Source organism: Monodon monoceros, unplaced genomic scaffold, assembly GCF_005190385.1.
Source record: "Monodon monoceros isolate NGI ecotype Baffin Bay Population unplaced genomic scaffold, NGI_Narwhal_1 Super_Scaffold_11, whole genome shotgun sequence".
Classification (NCBI taxonomy): domain Eukaryota; kingdom Metazoa; phylum Chordata; class Mammalia; order Artiodactyla; family Monodontidae; genus Monodon; species Monodon monoceros.
Window position 1 is genome coordinate 123,600,113 of NW_021703767.1, and position 17,076 is coordinate 123,617,188.

Sequence of the window (17,076 nt, forward strand, 5' to 3'; positions counted from 1 at the left end):
CTTTTCATTATGAATAAATGATGGATTTTATCAGATGTTTTCAGCACATATTAGGATACGCATTTCGTTTTTAAATCTGTTCCTCTGGTTATTTTCACTCACAGACTGATGTGAAATGTTTGCATTCCTGCTATTCCACATTATTCATACCTTTTACATTCTACCCTGAGTTTTTTCTTTTGTAAATCAAAACTCTAACTTTTAAAACATTGATTTAGGGGCCTCCCTGGTGGCGCAGTGGTTAAGAATCTGCCTGCTAATGCAGGGGACACGGGTTTGAGCCCTGGTCCGGGAAGATCCCACATGCCTCGGAGCTACTCAGCCCATTAGCCACGACTGAAGCCCGTGCACCTAGAGCCCATGCTTCGCAACCAGAGAAGCCAATGCAGTGAGAAGCCCGTGCACCTCAACAAAGAGTAGCCCCTGCTCACCGCAACTAGAGAAAGCCGGTGCGCAGCAACGAAGACCCAATGCAGCCAAAATTAAATAAATAAAATTTTTTAAAAATAAAACATTAATTAATTACCATATTTGTTTCACATATTTATAAAAGAAATAAAATCTACAGGTAAAGCTGAAAACAAGATGGTTTCAGTTTTTTCAAACATCAATAGTATTTATATTCACCAACATGCTTTACCATTTCCTCTCTACCTTTTCATTCTTATATTCCACTCTCAAAGTCTAGCCTCAATTTTCTTCTTGCTGATGAATATACGTTAATAGTTCTTTCCACTGTACCCTATGTGTAGTAAATTATCTTTGTTTTGTAAATCTCAACATGTTTTGTGTAGTACACTCTCTTAGTCTTGTATATCTGAAAATGTTTTATTATATATTCATTCCTAATTCTAAAGTTTTATTTAAGTACTTTAAAGACATTACTCCATTGTTCTGCCATTTTTTATTGTTGTTGCAGGCAAGAGGTCTCCGCCAATCAAGTTGTTATTCCTATTATATTTGATTCAGCTGTTCATTAGCACATTTTTTTAATTTAGTTTTATTTTTTATTGAAGTATAGTTGATTTACATTGTTGTGTTAGTTTCTGGTGTACAGCAAAGTTATATATTTTTTTCCATGTTCTTTTACATGGTTATGGTTTATTACAGGATATTGCATATAATTCCCTGTGCTATACAGTAGGACCTTGTTTATCTGTTTTACATTGAATACATAATAGTTTTGTATCTGCTAATCCCAAATTCCTAATTTATCTCTCCCCCACCCTCTTTCCCCTTTGGTAAGCATAAGATTGTTTTCTATGTCTGTGAGTCTATTTCTGTTTCGTAAATAAGTTCATTTGTATTATATTTTAGATTCCACATATAAGTGATAACTTATGGTATTTGTCTTTCTTTGACTTACTTCACCTAGTACAATAATCTCTAGGTCCATCCATGTTGCTGCAAATGGCATCATTTCATTCTTTTTTATGGCTGAGTAGTATTCCATTGTATAGGTATGCCACATCTTTTTATCCATTCATCTGTAGATAGACATTTAGGTTGCTTCCATGTATGGCTATTTTTTTTTCATTTATTTATTTAATTTTTGGCTGTGTTGGGTTTTGTTGCTGCACGTGGGCTTTCTCTAGTTGCAGCGAGTGGGGGCTACTCTTCGTGGCAGTGCGCAGGCTTCTCATTGCGGTGGCTTCTCTTGTTGCAGAGCACGGGCTCTAGGCACGCAGGCTTCAGTAATTGTGGCATGTGGGCTCAGTAGCTGTGGCTCGTGGGCTCTAGCCTAGTGGGCTTCAGTAGTTGTGGCACACGGCCTTAGTTGCTTGGTGGCATGTGGGGTCTTCCTAGCCCAGGGCTCAAACCCGTGTCCCCTGCACTGGCAGGCAGGTTTTTAACCACTGCGCCACCAAGGAAGTAGCCAGTTGGCTATCTTAAACAGTACTACTATGAACACTGGCATGCATGTATCTTTTCAAATTAGAGTTTTCTCTGGATATTTGCCCAGGAGTGGGACTGCTGGACCATATAGCAACTGTTTTTAGTTTTTTAAGGAATCTCCATACTATTCTCCATAATGGCTGCACCAATTTACATTGCCTTCAACACTGTAGGAGAGTTCCCTTTTCTCCACACCCTCTCCAGCATTTATTATATGTGGACTTTTTAATGATGGTCATGCTGACCAGTGTGAGGTGATAACCTCATTGTAGTTTTGATTTGCATTTGTCTAGTAATTAGTGATGTTGAGCATCTTTTCATGTGCTTTTTGGCCTTCTGTATATCTTCTTTGGAGAAATGTCTATTTAGGTCTTCTGCCCATTTTTTTTTTTTTGCAGTACGCAGGCCTCTCACCGTTGTGGCCTCTCCCGTTGTAGAGCACAGGCTCCGGATGCGCAGGCTCAGCGGCCATGGCTCACGGGCCCAGCCGTTCCATGGCATGTGGGATCTTCCCGGACCGGGCACGAACCCGTGTTCCCTGCATCGGCAGGCGGACTCTCAACCACTGCGCCCCCAGGGAAGCCCTGCCCATTTTCTGATTGGGTTCTTTGGGTTTTTTGTTATAGAGTTATATAACCTGTTTGTATATTTTGGAAATTAAGCCCTTGTCAGTGACATCAGTTGCAAATTTTTCCCCCATCCATAGGCCGTCTTTTCATTTTGTTTATGGTTTCTTTTGCTGTGCAAAAGCTTGTAAGTTTGATTAGGTCCCATTTGTTTATTTTTGCTTTTATTTCTATTGCCTTGGGAGACTGACCTATGGAAACACTGCTACGATTTTTGTCAGAGAATATTTTGTCTATGTTCTCTTCTAGGAGTTTTATGGTGTCATGTCTTATATTTAAATCTTTAAGCCATTTTGGGTTTATTTTTGTGTATGGTGTGAGGGACTGGTTTTTTTTTAACATCTTTATTGGAGTATAATTGCTTTACAGTGGTGTGTTAGTTTCTGCTTTATAACAAAGTGCATCAGTTATACATATACATATGTTCCCATATCTCTTCCCTCTTGCATCTCCCTCCCTCCCACCCTCCCTATCCCACCCCTCTAGGTGATCACAAACCACCAAGCTGATCTCCCTGTGCTATGCGGCTGCTTCGCACTAGCTATCTATTTTACGTTTGGTAGTGTATGAGAGAGTGGCGAGGGACTGTTCTAATATCACTGATTTACATGCAGCTGTCCAGCTTCCCCAAAATCACTTGCTGCAGAGACTGTCTTTCTCTGTTGTATATGCTTGCCTCCTTTGTCAAAGACTGACTGTAGGTGTGTGGGTTTACTTCTGGGCTCTCTATTCTGTTCCATTGATCCATATGTCTGTTTTTGTGCCAATACCACACTATTATGATTACTGTAGCTTTGTAGTATTGCCTGAAGAAGGAGGTTATGCCTCCAACTTTGTTCTTTTTCCTCAGGATTGCTTTGGCAATTCTGGGTTTTTTATGGTTCCATATAAATTTTAGGATTATTTGTTCTAGTTCTGTGAAAAATGTCATGGGTAATTTGATAGGGCTCGCATTAAATCTGTACATTGCCTTGGGGAGTATGGCCATTTTACAATATTGATTCTTCCAATCCAAGAGCATGGGGTATCTTTCCATTTCTTTGAATCATCTTCAATGTCCTTTATCAGTGTTCTATAGTTCTCAGCATATAAGTCTTTAACCCCCTTGGTCAGGCTTATTCCTAAGTATTTTTTGACATTTTAGCATATTTTAAAATGTTTCTTTTCCTTTGGCATCCTACAGTTTTACTGTAACATGTCTAGGGGTAGATTCTATTTTTATTTGGCTCGATGGATTTGGTTAACTATCAATATGGGAAATTATCTCTTGCCTGAAATCCCACAAAATCTTAGGCTCTATCTCTTATAATAACACACATCCTCGGGCTTCCCTGGTGGCGCAGTTGTTGAGAATCTGCCTGCCGATGCAGGGGACACGGGTTCGAGCCCTGGTCCGGGAAGATCCCACATGCCGCGGAGCACCTGGGCCCGTGAGCCACAACTACTGAGCCTGCGCGTCTGGAGCCTGTTCTGCAACAAGAGAGGCCACGATAGTGAGAGGCCTGCGCACCGCGATGAAGAGTGGCCCCCACTCGCCACAACTAGAGAAAGCCCTCGCACAGAAACGAAGACCCAACACAGCCAAAAATAATAATTAATTAATTAAAAAAAAAAAACACATCCTCATGTCTGGAAATCCAATCAGATAAACAGTGGCACTGCTCAATCTCCCATGACTCTTAACATCTTAATATCATGTGCTGTATGCTTTATCAACTCCAGCTTTCTATTTTTTAATCCAATTAATACTTTAATCAAGTTTCTTCTGTTTATACTTCTACAAGAATGTATTTATTTCAAAGAATTTTTTTCAAGATTTTACTTCCTTATTCTTGTTTCAAAACTTCCCCACTTAGTATTATAAACTCCTATTTTTGTTTCATGGATAGTATTCCATCCTTTATGTTTTGAAATTATTTAAACATTAATTAATGGCTCCCTTAATTCAATTTCCTCACAAGTAAAATCTCCTATTCTTTGTTCTTTCATCACTTTGGATTGCCGCATGTGCTTGGTCATTTCATTGGTGGGTGCCTTTTGAGTGAGAATTCATCTTCTTCATCTCACAGTTATAATTTTTTATAATTTCCACTTCCTAGTGGAAAACAACTCAGAGCCATGGCTTTTGGAACTCTAGAACGTCACAGGTCTAATCCCCAAGCAATTACATGTCACAAATCACAACTGGCCATTTGCAGTTTCCATCTGTCTTTCCTGATCAACCACAGGTACAACCTTGAAATAGCGGTCACTGCCTCTTCAACCTCTGATGATTGGCAATGGGCTGATTTTGAGCCCCCTCAAAAGAACAGAAATCCCAGCTGCCATTATATATTTTAGTCTCAGTGCCCCAAATACATCAAAATATCAGCTGTCCATTCAGAGATTGGATTTTCTACTCTGTCTCTGGTCCCTGCAAGCTTGTGTCTTTCTTTTCAAAGTAGATGTCTATATTTAATATGCTTTAATATTTCCTATCATTGCTCTCTGCCTCCAGTAGAAGGAATCCCCTGTACTACCATCTCATCCACAATTCCCACCACAATTCCACAATCTCTCCTCCTTACCCCCATAACATAGCAATCAATCAGACACAAGTCCCAGCCTAATTATCTGATTATTATGAAGAGGGAAGATGGCCCTGTTTGCAAAATTATACCTTCTATTGCAAGAGCCTCATAATCTACATTAGAAATAACTGAGGGTACCCATTTTTAGCAACATGTGAACCAAATAGTACAAAATATCCTCAAGAGGAACACTCATGAAACTGATGGATAAAAATTATTTTAATATTTTAAAGGCATATCACAGCTAGTAAAAATGTAAGAGAAATCTTCCAAGGTCAAAAATGATGACATATCACAAACCCAGACAGGAAAGTATATGCTAAAACAAGAAGGTACATGGGGATACCTAACATTCTATGATGACCTAGAGCTTTGGTTTTAATGGCCCATTTATGGGGGAGCGAATAAAAGTCCGGGTCACACAGCCCTGAAAAAAATCCCAGGCTTCCAGAAAATACCTCCAATAGCTAATCTAACAAGAAAAAGAAAAAAAAACACCTCATAAAACAAAAGGAGATGGGACATAAATGTATCTGTCTCAGCCTTGGCTCCAGGTAGAATTGAACAGAATAGGGGGTAGGTGACAGTTTAGTTCAAGATATTCTCTGGTAGACGGTTAACCTGGCAAAAGTAAAACAAATTTTCTCTGAGAATACAGCTTATACTCAGGGCTAAGTACCTTCTCAGAGATGACCTTCCAGTGATTCTAAACTTATAATCCAAAATCAGAGAACACATAAGGGAAGAAACCACCATAAGTAAGAAAAAATGAGAAATATTCAAAACAAGGAAAAGGTAAATCAGTCCCTCAAATAATTGAAATTGATGAATTATCATATATAAAATATCTTAAAATAAAATTAATATGATTTGAGGACACAAAAGAGGGCAACATAAGTGTAGCTAAGAAAAAATAATAAAAGATATGGCAACCTTAAAAGGGAACTAAAGAAAATTTCTGGGGATTAAATTTGTAAACATGGAAGTGAGAAATACAATTAATGGGTTAAACAACAGTTTAGACAGAATTAAAAATGGATGGGAACACTGAACTAGAGAAGTCACCCATAAAGCTTTTGCACAGTAAAGGAAATCATAAATAAAATGAAAAGACAACCCACAAAATGTGAGAAAATATTTGCAAACGATGCGACAGACAAGGGACTAATCTGCAAAACATACAAGCAGCTCATGCAGCTCAATACCAATAAAACAAACAACCCAATCCAAAATTGGGCAGAAGACCTAAATAAACATTTCTCCAAAGAAGACATAAATATGGCCAAAAAGCACATGAGGGACTTCCCTGGTGGAGCAGTGGTTAAGAATCACCTGCCAATGCAGGGGACACGGGTTCGATCCCTGGTCCGGGAAGATCCCACATGCTGCAGAGCAACTAAGCCCGTTTGCCACCACTACTGAGCCTGCACTCTAGAGCACGTGAGCCACAACTACTGAGCCCACATGCCACAACTACTGAAGCCTGCATGCCTAGAGCCCATGCTCCGCCAACAAGAGAAGCCACTGCAATGAGAAGCCCACGCACTGCAGTGAAGAACAGCCCCTGCACGGCCTCAACTAGAGAAAGCCCGTGAACAACAAGGAAGACCCAACACAGCCATAAATAAATAAATAAATCTATATTTTAAAAAAAACACATGAAAAGATGCTCAACATCACTAAATATTAGAGAAATGCAAATCAAAACTTCAGTGAGGTATCATCTCACACTGGTCAGAATGGCCATCATTTAAAAGTCTACAAATAATAATTGCTGGAGAGGGTGTGGTGAAAAGGGAACCCTCCTACACTGCCGGTGGGAATGTAAGTTGGTGCAGCCACTATGGAAGACAGTACGGAGGTTCCTTAAAAAACTAAAAATAGAACTACCACATGGTCGAGCAATCCCACTCCTGGGCATATATCTGGATAAAACTCTAATTCAAAAAGATACATGCACCCCAGTGTTCATCGCAGCACTATTTACAATAGCAAGACACAGAAGCAACCTAAATATCCATCGACAGAGGGGTGGATAAAGAAGACGTGATATATATATATATAATGGAATACTACTCAGCCATAAAAAAGAAATAATGTCATTTGCAGCAACGTGGATGGACCTAGAGAATATCATACTAAGTGAAGTAAGTCAGACAGAGAAAGACAAATATCATATGATATCACTTATAAGTGGAATCTAAAAAGATGATACTTATTTACAAAACAGAAACAGAATCACAGACTTCAAAAACAAACTTATGGTTACCAAAGGGAAAGGTGGGGGGAGGGATAAATTAGGAGTTTGGGATTAACATATACACATTACTATATATAAAATAGATAATCAACAAGGACCTACTGTATAGCACAGGGAAGTCTACTCAATATTCTGCAATAACCTATATGGGAAAAGAATCTGAAAAAGAATGGATATATGTATATGTATAACTGAACCACATTGCTGTTACACTGGAAACTAACACAACATTGTAAATCAACTATACCCCAATATAAAATAAAAAGAAAAAAAAAGAAAATGGAAACACTGAGCTAGAGAAATCATCCATAAAGCTAAGGAGGGTAAAAACGTAAAATATGAAAGGGAGACTAAGAGACATTATGAGAGAGGGAGTAGTTCTACTACATGACTGTTGTAGATAGAGAGGGGGAACACTGAAAGCACAGGAAGTAGCTTTATTCACAGAAATAATGAATGAGAAATTCTCCAGATGTGATGACAGAAAAAAATCAGTCACTCATTCATTCAACAAACATGCATTAAGTGCCTACTATGTACCAGGCACCTTTCCAAACTCCAGGAGTACAGCCAAGAACAAAATAGTTAAAAATTACTGCCTTCATGGAGTACAATAATTCACACAAGAAGTAATGGTGACTTACATTAAAGTAATAGGAAGAGGAGTGATATGAAGTGGCATGTAGTTGGATACATTCTGAAGACAGAGAAAATAGAATTTCCTCATGCAAGAGGTGAGAGAGATTCTAGGATAACTTTAGGGTTTGGGACAAGGGCAAAAAAAATGCAATTGTTATTTTCTGCAATTGGAAAGACCTGAGGGTAGTATATATAGAAAAAAATGTTCAATTTTGGACATATGTCATGTGAAGTGCCTGTTACATATTCAGTGGAGATGTTTAGTAGGAAGTGAGAGATGGGAGTCTAGAATGCAGGGGAGTGGTATAAGATAGAGATACACCAGTGTTCTGTAAGAACTACCTAATGTGCATTTTGAAATCACCAAGAATTATGACAGCATCAAGAGAGAGTGACAGAGGGACTTCCCTGGTGGTGCAGTGGTTAAGACTCCATGCTCCCAATGCAGCGGGCCTGGGTTCGATCCCTGGTCAGGGAACCAGATCCCACATGCATGCCACAACTAAGAGTTTGCATGCCACAACTAAGGAGCCCACAAGCAGCAACTAAGACCTGGTACAACCAAATAACAATAGAGAGAGAGAGTGACAGAAAGCCAAGAGTAAAAAACACTTAAGGAGTGAGGGAGAGGCGTCCTACAGTTGGAAAGAGGGTACAGGACTGCACCAAGACAGATTAGACAGTGGTTATACTCTGATGATGTGAAATTCAGGAATAATGGAGATATGAATGGGAAACATCAATGAGGAGCAAGAATAACATACACTGTACCTCCAGCCATGGCTACTAGGGGTATGTGAGAGAAAATAGCCTCCACTTGAGAAGCCTCCAGGGAAAAAAGGGAACTCAGAAGAAGCAGGTTTCAGTTATAAAAAGAAAGTTAAAGGGAATATCAGGGAAGTTGAAGAGTTTTTAGTTCTGTGATTGACTATGAGTTCCAGAAGGCAGAATGAAAAGGAGAAGGATATGAGGTAGTGAGAAAAGGCCAGGTACTGAGTATTTGAAGATTTTTAATCTGAGATATTAGGGATGAACAGTTTCCTACAATGAACAGGAGTAAAAGGCATGATGAAATTAGTCTTCATGATCCTATGGCAGGTAGAGGTGGCAAGACTTTCAGCATGGAAGAAAGGGAAAAGAAGCCTATTTGCAAGAATATACATAGTTCTGGGACATAGTATAGTGTCCTCATTCAGGAAGCACAACAACTTTCAAGATTGATAAATTTTTAAAAATACACATTTAGACAGACTACTATAAGCCCACAAAACACCAAATCCAAAGAGAATATTTTTTATAAGCAGAAAGAAAAGACAACTACAATAAAAAGGCAATTCAGTCAGACAACTGACTTCTCAGAAACAGCAATGGAAGACAGTAAACAGTGGAATAATAGCAGTACTGCTAGAAAACAAGTGTTTTGACCAGGAATTCTTTGCTTAATAAATCCATTTTTCAAAAATGGTCATAAACAAAGATTTTGTCGACTAAAAAACTTATTATGAAAGTATACTAATGTAATTAGTATTGTATTATTATATGTTAAATATTGCAAACAATGTATTAAAAGTATTAATTGTGTGAAACTGCTTCTGGTTAGACAATTAAATCAGTGCATCATAATAGATGAAAAACATATCCACACGTAAACCAAAAAGTATGTAACCCAGGAAATGATGCAGTTCAAAGAGAAAAGATTTTTTTTTTTTTTTGGCCATGCTGCGCAGCTTGTGGGATCTTAGTTCCCCGACCAGGGATCAAACCCGTGTCCCCTGCAGTGGAAGCACAGAGTCTTAACCAACAGACTGTCAGGCAAGTCCCAGGAAAGCACTTTTCAATAAAAGAATTGGGTCAACATGCACAATGAGGAAAAAATTGAAATTGAATCACTGTCTCATCCATAGAAAACAATCATTTTTAAATCTGGATTTGGATAAAGAGTTTAAATTTTGAAAAGCGAAGATTTAAATATTCGGAAGATATAAAAATTATCTTGGAATAGGGAGTATTTCTTAAACAATACACAAAACTTACAAAGCATAGAGAACAAAACTAATACATCTGAAACTATATTAAAGTTAATAAATTCTGTTTATCAAAAGGCACTATAAAGAATGTGAATACAAACAAGCCACAAAATGGGAAAAGATAATTTCAACACACATAAATATAAAAGAAGTTCCAAAATTCAGTAACATCCAAAAATGGGCAAAAGACATAAACACATACTACACAGATGTTACACAAGTGGCCAATACATATGAAAACATGATCAACCTTATAAGTAATCAGAGAAATACAGTATAAATAAATGATGAAATACCATCAGATTGGAAAATGCTTAGAAATCTAACCATACTAAGTGTTGGCAAGGATGTGGTGGAAAGGGAACACTTACCCACTGCTCACAGAAATATAAATTAGGACAACTATTTAAGAAAGCAGTCTGGCTTTATCTCCTATTGTTACAGTGCCACACACTACTACCCAGCAATTCCACATCTAGGTTTTTTGCCATAAGCGTATAGGTAAAATGTCAAAGATCTCTGTTTTAAAGTTAAACATGTCTGTATTTAATTCCCAAGTCCAACACAACCCAGGTGTTTAATTTTGTAAAATTTCCTTCTCTCCTCTGACCTTCACTAATGAGAAGTGAATAAACTAACTTTCTAAACACTCATTATAACACGTCAGACAGCAAGTTTAAAGACAAAGGCTAACTTCATGATAAAATTTCCATACTGTTATTAACAATTACCACATACTGGTCTCCAGAAACAACAACAAAAACTGCAATCAGTCCATTTCACTTGAATATTTTCAAGTTTTTTTACCGAAGAAAAATTGCATTTCTAATTTGTCTCCTGGGTGAAAAGAATTTCAAGAACCATGTGGGTGGGGTTGGGAAGGAGTGACTGGTGATGGGATAAAGGCTTTTCATAGCCTCACGGAAAATCTTAGAAGACATTGGACATAAGCTACTTCTAAAAGTAAGCAAGCAGTTGATGAGATTGTATTTTGGATATTTTCCCAAGAATAAAAGTAATAAAGGCCACTGGGCCGCATACGGGCACCCAAGGAGTATTATGCTACACTTTCGTTTAAAAAAAAAACAAAACTCTCCCGCTACTGCATTGCACTAACGCTGATCCGATCCTATCTCTGGCAGAAGGCGGGGCTTACACTGAGACTTCCCGGCAGCCGCAGGTCACATGACATCCCATGTTGTTAACCATCCAGCGCGCATAGGGGTCAGCGCGAAGAGCTGAAGATTCCAACGCCCAAGGCCCAACCCAGCTGCAGACGCAGCTCCGCTAGAAACCTGGACTGCGGTACTCTCGGGAGGTGACCCCAGAGCTCCGAGGACTCGAACCGCATCGCGCTGTCCTGCGCCCCATCCGGCCCGTCCCAGCTTGCCTCACCTGTCATCGAGACCCGTCACAGCGTGCAGGACCCAGCGCCTCCTCGCCCTCTGCCAGGCTCTGGGACCGCCGCCCGCAGGTCCGTCGGTCAAGGTGATTGGCAGCCGGCCCCGCAGCCCCATCGCCTACCCTGCGGGCTGGTGGGGGCCGCAGCCCGGAGGACCTGGCCCTGGTAAGCGCCATCGAACGGAGGAACCCGAAGCTGAGGCGGTGCCCAGCCTGGACAACGTGCCTGAGCCCCTGGCCAAGGGCGCGCTAACCTCCATGGTGGTCCTGCCCGCCGGCTGTGGCCTGCACCTGCCCCTGGACCACGTCGACGTGCTGCTGGAGCCCAAGCCCACGTCCGTGCTGCAAGTGTCTCTCGGAGATCACATCCTCATGCTGGTCCCCGAGGCCCTCCTGGCCTCGGGTGTGGAAGGCCCGTGGGGACAGGGCCTGGAACGGGCCGCTTTCCTGAGCGCTCCAGGGGAGTACATGGCCCTGGAGCCGGGATTCTTGTGCGCAGCTGTCCCAGAGATCGCCTGCCAAGAAGAGGCCAACAAGGAGGACGCGGACGCCAAGTTCCTGCCGCCTGGGATGGATGCTGAAGCCGGCTACGTCACAGGGCTCCGCAGCCCCGCCGCAAGGGTGTCAGGCCCCAGCGCGCAGGACTTCCTCCCAGAGCTCTGGCCTCGGGCGCCCAACCCCAGTCCAGAGAGAGGCTCTCCTCACCACGACGACAACCTGTACTTGCACCTTCCGGAGCCCTTCCCCGACCCACCACTCCAACCTCTACCTCCCTCTCCTTGTCCGGGTCCTACGAGCGCCCCCAACGCCCTCTCATAGTCCTCTGCTCAAGGGCGGAAAATGCCTGATCCCGGAATGAACTGCCTCCCACAATTCCTTGCACCCAGCTTCCAGCACTTAGTGATCTACCTAGACTCACTTTGAGCCCATGCCACCGCTCAGAGATGCAGCATCTTCATTCATGGACAGTGGGCAGCTGCGCTTTTTATTTTGGTTTTGTTAGTTTTTGGTTTTTGTTGTGGTTTTTTTTTTAAGCAAAATGCCTTGATCGATAGCGGCAAAAAGATTTTTTTACAAAAGTAGATTCTGGTAAGGACTTTTCACAAGGGTAGACCACATATAGCCAACCATGGATGTTTAGATCCCTTGCATGAGCTGTTTCTTCCACCTCTGTCACCTTCAGCCAACTCCATTTTTCTTGTTTCACCGCTACTCTTGCCTCAAACTCACCTCAATTTTTTTCCAGTTTATCCCCTTTTTCATCACCTTCCCACGCATCTCTTCTTTCTCTCCATTCCAGGTTTTTTTCTTCCTTTTGTAATTGTAGTTTTACCTGTATGACCTCCGCAGTGTCCTCTGAAATGCTTCTGATTTTTTTTTAGCATGCACAATATTTATTAAGAAGATCCTTGTGAAAGAGAAGCAAAGTAAACAGTAGTAGTCAGAGAGAGAAGACGAGGTACAGGAGGTTGAGCAACAGCCTCAGCCAACCTCACTGGGAGCTCTGGAGTTAGAATGGCTGGTCAGAGCTGTCCCAGGTTAGGTTGAAATAGCCCAATTCCCTCATCCATCAGTCTTTCGGTGTGAGAAACCAGAGAAGGGCCATGGCTCTGGGCAAGGCAGCTTTCCTCACTGGAGACAGTTTATAAAGGGGATAATAGCTGAAGCCAGTTATGGAAACAACTCTCACTGAAGAAGATTCTGGTTGGTGCATCACACTGTCCACCACAAGATACTGGTTCTTTTTATCTTGATGTTCATCTCCATTTATTCTGGTCTTTAACTGGCAGTAAAGAAATTATAATTTTCTTCATATAGGTCTTGAATATTTAAATGAAGTCTGATCACCGACTTTCATTTTTCCTTTCTTCTTGCTTTCCTAACACTTTTCCCCGGAGCTGGTCAGTCAAGATAAATGCACATTGAATAAATAAATGAATAAATGGCACAAATGTAATACACTGGACTTTTTGGAAATATTTCTAAAAATACAACGAAAAAATGAGTGAAAGCAATATTTAATGGAAGGAGGAAAGGGGAAGCTATGATTTTTTTCCTTAAAGAAACAGTTTGTACAATGCCATATTCCCCTGTACTTTAACAATCAAATGGCTAATTTTTAATTTCATGGCAGTTTAGGCTTTGCCTTGATTTCCCCATGGGGGTGATAAGAAGAACTGCTACACGCGAGGACACACTCAGCCTCACATCATGGACATTCCAGCTTGTGGAATCTTACTTGCCCAACCAGGAATCAAACCCAGGCCCTCAGCAGTGCAGAGTCCTAATCACTGGACCACCAGGGAATTCCCTGGTCTAATTTATTATTGAGCATTTTTTCATGCTCATGAGCCCATCACCCAGACTTGGCAGCTGTTACTTCTTAGTACTATTTCTTTAAAGTCTTTTTTACTGTAAAGAAATTATTAAAGATAATGTAGTCATATCCTTTGATCCCCATTTCCTGCTGCCCATTCCCAGAGGATTCTCATAACATCATGAATTTGGGGGGTATCATTCTAGTCAATACATGAATGCTACATGTATGCAGATATAAATAATCAATGTTTATGTCGCTTTGTGAACAACTAAATTTTTATAACTGGCATTATATTCTTCAGTTCACATTTTTCCTCAGTTATTTTTGAAATCATCACTTATAGATATATATATGGTTCATTTCTCCTAAAGGTTTTTGTTTCCATCATATGAATATACCATATTTTATTTGTTAATTTATTAATGGATATTTGCATAGTTTTTAGTATTACAAACGAAACTGCAGTGAATATCCTCACACTTGTCATCTTATGCAACTGAGGAAGAGTTCCTCTAGGAAGTATACTTAGAAGTTGTATTGACGGGTGGCATAATATATACATTTACAGTTTTCTTCATAGTGCCAATTGTTCTCTTGGGTGGTTGCAACAGTTTAAACAGCCTCTAGCAGTCTTTCACCAAACTTTAAACTGTTTGCCAGTGTTATCTCATTTTTTAAATTTGCAATTTCCTAGCTACTGGTAAGACAGTGCTATTTTTCACAGGTAATGAGAATAATATTTTTTAAAGCAATTTCATTTATATTTTCTCTTTTTTAACTGAAGTATAGTTGATTTACAATGCTGTGTTAATTTCTGCTGTACAGCAAAGTGATTCAATTATACATATATAGGGACTTCCCTGCTGGCACAGTGGTTAAGACTCCACGCTCCCAATGCAGGGGGCCCGGGTTCGAACCCTGGTCAGGGAACCAGATCCCACATGCATGCCACAACTAAGGAACCCATGTGCTGCAACTAAGGAGCCCACCTGCGGCAACTAAGACCCGGCACAACCAAATAAATAATTTTTTTAACTATACATATATATATACCTTCTTTTTTTAATATTCTTTTCCATTATGGTTTATCATAGGATCTTGAATATAGTTCTCTGTGCTTTACAGTAGGACCTGTTATTTATCCATTCTATATATAGAAGCTTACATCTGCTAACCCCAACCTCCCACTCCATCCCTCCCCCAACCCCTTCCCCCTTGGCAACCACCAGTCTGTTCTGTATGTCTGTGATTCTGTTTCTGTTTCACACTTAGGTTCATTTGTGTCATGTTTTAGATTCCTCATATAAGTGATATATGATATTTGTCTTTCTCTTTCTGACTTCACTTAGTATGATAATCTCTAGTTGCATCCATGTTGCTGCAAATGGCATTATTTCATTCCTTTTTATGGCTGAGTAATATTCCATTATATATATGTACCACATCTTCTTTATCCATTCATCAGATATATTTTCATACATTGTAAGTCTTACTGTCTTTCAACTTATCACCCATCAAGTCTAATGGCTTTAATCTTTTCGGCGGGGAGGACAGATACAACCCAGATTAAAGAGGTTAGCTTTCAGCCTGGAGTCATTAGGCAAGTGTCATGAGAATCAATTTTTCTGCAGACAGAAAAGTTACATTTAATTTCTTAAGCAACCTTTAAATATCAACAGCAATGTTTGGAAGACTGAACATAGAATTTTAATAGAAATCATCATGCAGAGAGGACTGAGGAGTCCTAACTGGATGAGAATGGAAAGAGGAAAAGGCCACTCTTACCCAAGAGTAGGATGTGTAAAATAAAAGAGGGACAGAATAGAGAATGTAAGCATTCATCACTCACATGTATCATGACTTTCAGCTTCTATGAGTAAAAATCCTTAGCATTAGCTGAAGCAAAGACCAAGAAAAGGCAGGTTTTTTCCTTGCTTCCCATTTAAGAATCTGGGAAAAATAAGATGGAGGATGGTACTCAGATTGGCTAATCGCCACCTACCATGCTCCCAGCCACCATCCTAAGGAGAAGCAAGGAAAGGAGGAGAGAATCCAAACGGGAAACATTTACAAAAAGGTGCCTGTGTTATCTGAAGATGAATGAGAACCAAAAATGTCTGAGATTCACTTATCTGGAAAGTTTACAGTGTACCTATTCCCCAACCCCCAACTCCAAATCCCCCATACCAATGAGGTGGAGGCTCAGGAGGAAGATGAAGTCAATTATATAAATGAAGAAGTTATACTTCCTTTATACAACTGAGTAGAAATCTGTTCATTGATATATTCATGTCTGCTTATTGTCAGTTTATATCCTTAACTCTTTTTTTCTATTAGACCTATGAGACTATTCTTTATTCATTTGAAAATTTTTGTATATTCAAGCTACTAATCCTTTATGTTTTATAGCTTATAAATACTTTCTTCCAGTGTGCTGCTTGTTTTTTAACTTGTCTAATTGTACATGCCCTTATAATTCTCATACGGTGAAATTTCACAGTCTTTTATGGTCTCTACTTTTTGGGTCAGTTTTAAAAATCTTTCCCAAGAAAGCTCAAAAAGATATTTCCTACACTCTCTGCTAATGGTTTAAATTTTTTTCCAATTTAGATACCTAATTTCTTAGGACTTCATTTTTGTATGTATTTTGAAGTAGGGATGAAATTTTTTCATATCGAAAGACATTGCTGGGACTTCCCTGGTAGTCCAGTGGTAAAGAATCTGCCTTCCAATGCAGCAGACGCAGGTTCGATCCCTGGTCAGGGAACTAAGATCCCACATGCCACGGGGCAACTAAGCCCGTGTGCTGCAACTAGAAAGAAGCCCCTACACCACAACTAGTGAGAAGCCCACGTGCCCCATCGAAAAGATCCAGCATGCCACAACAAAGATCCAGCATGCCGCAACTAAGACCCGATACAGCCAGAAATAAAATAAATAAATATTAAAAAATTTTAAAAGATAATAAAAGCTGCTGTAATTGAAACAGTCATTCTTTAAAAAATAAATAAATAAAATAAAGATTCAATGCAATCTCTATCAAAATTCCAATGTCAACTTTCACAGAACAAGAACAAATAATTCTAAAATTTGTATGGAAATACAAAAGAAATTGGAAAGCTAAAACAATCTTGAAAAAGAAGAACACAGCTAGAAGTATGCTCCCTGATTTCAAACTATACTGCAAAGCAAACACTGTGGTACTAGCAAAAAACAGACGTGTAGATCAATAGAACAGAATAGAGAGCCCAGAAATGAATCCACACTTATACCGTCAGTTAATATACAATGAGGAAAAGACGGCCTCTTCAATAAATAGTGTTGAAGAAACAAGACA

The 17,076-nt window shown here is 39.8% G+C and overlaps 1 protein-coding gene across 1 annotated transcript; it reads left to right on the top strand.

Annotated features, from left to right (window-relative positions):
* The first annotated feature begins 8,921 nt into the window (after nucleotides 1-8,921).
* On the top strand, nucleotides 8,922-12,238 carry LOC114890357 (proline-rich protein 23C-like). The gene is made up of 2 exons (XM_029213747.1): nucleotides 8,922-8,962; nucleotides 11,404-12,238. Exons 1-2 carry the CDS (start codon nucleotides 8,922-8,924, stop codon nucleotides 12,236-12,238), a joined length of 876 nt encoding a protein of 291 aa, XP_029069580.1.
* Nucleotides 12,239-17,076: the final 4,838 nt, after the last annotated feature.

Excerpts from the sequence above, each read along its gene's own strand:
- LOC114890357 (XM_029213747.1), top strand. The coding sequence starts at position 8,922 with ATGAGTTCCAGAAGGCAGAATGAAAAGGAGAAGGATATGAG. Across the intron at positions 8,963-11,403 it reads GAAAAGGAGAAGGATATGAG|CTTGCCTCACCTGTCATCGA; the intron begins GTAGTGAGAAAA and ends GGCCCGTCCCAG.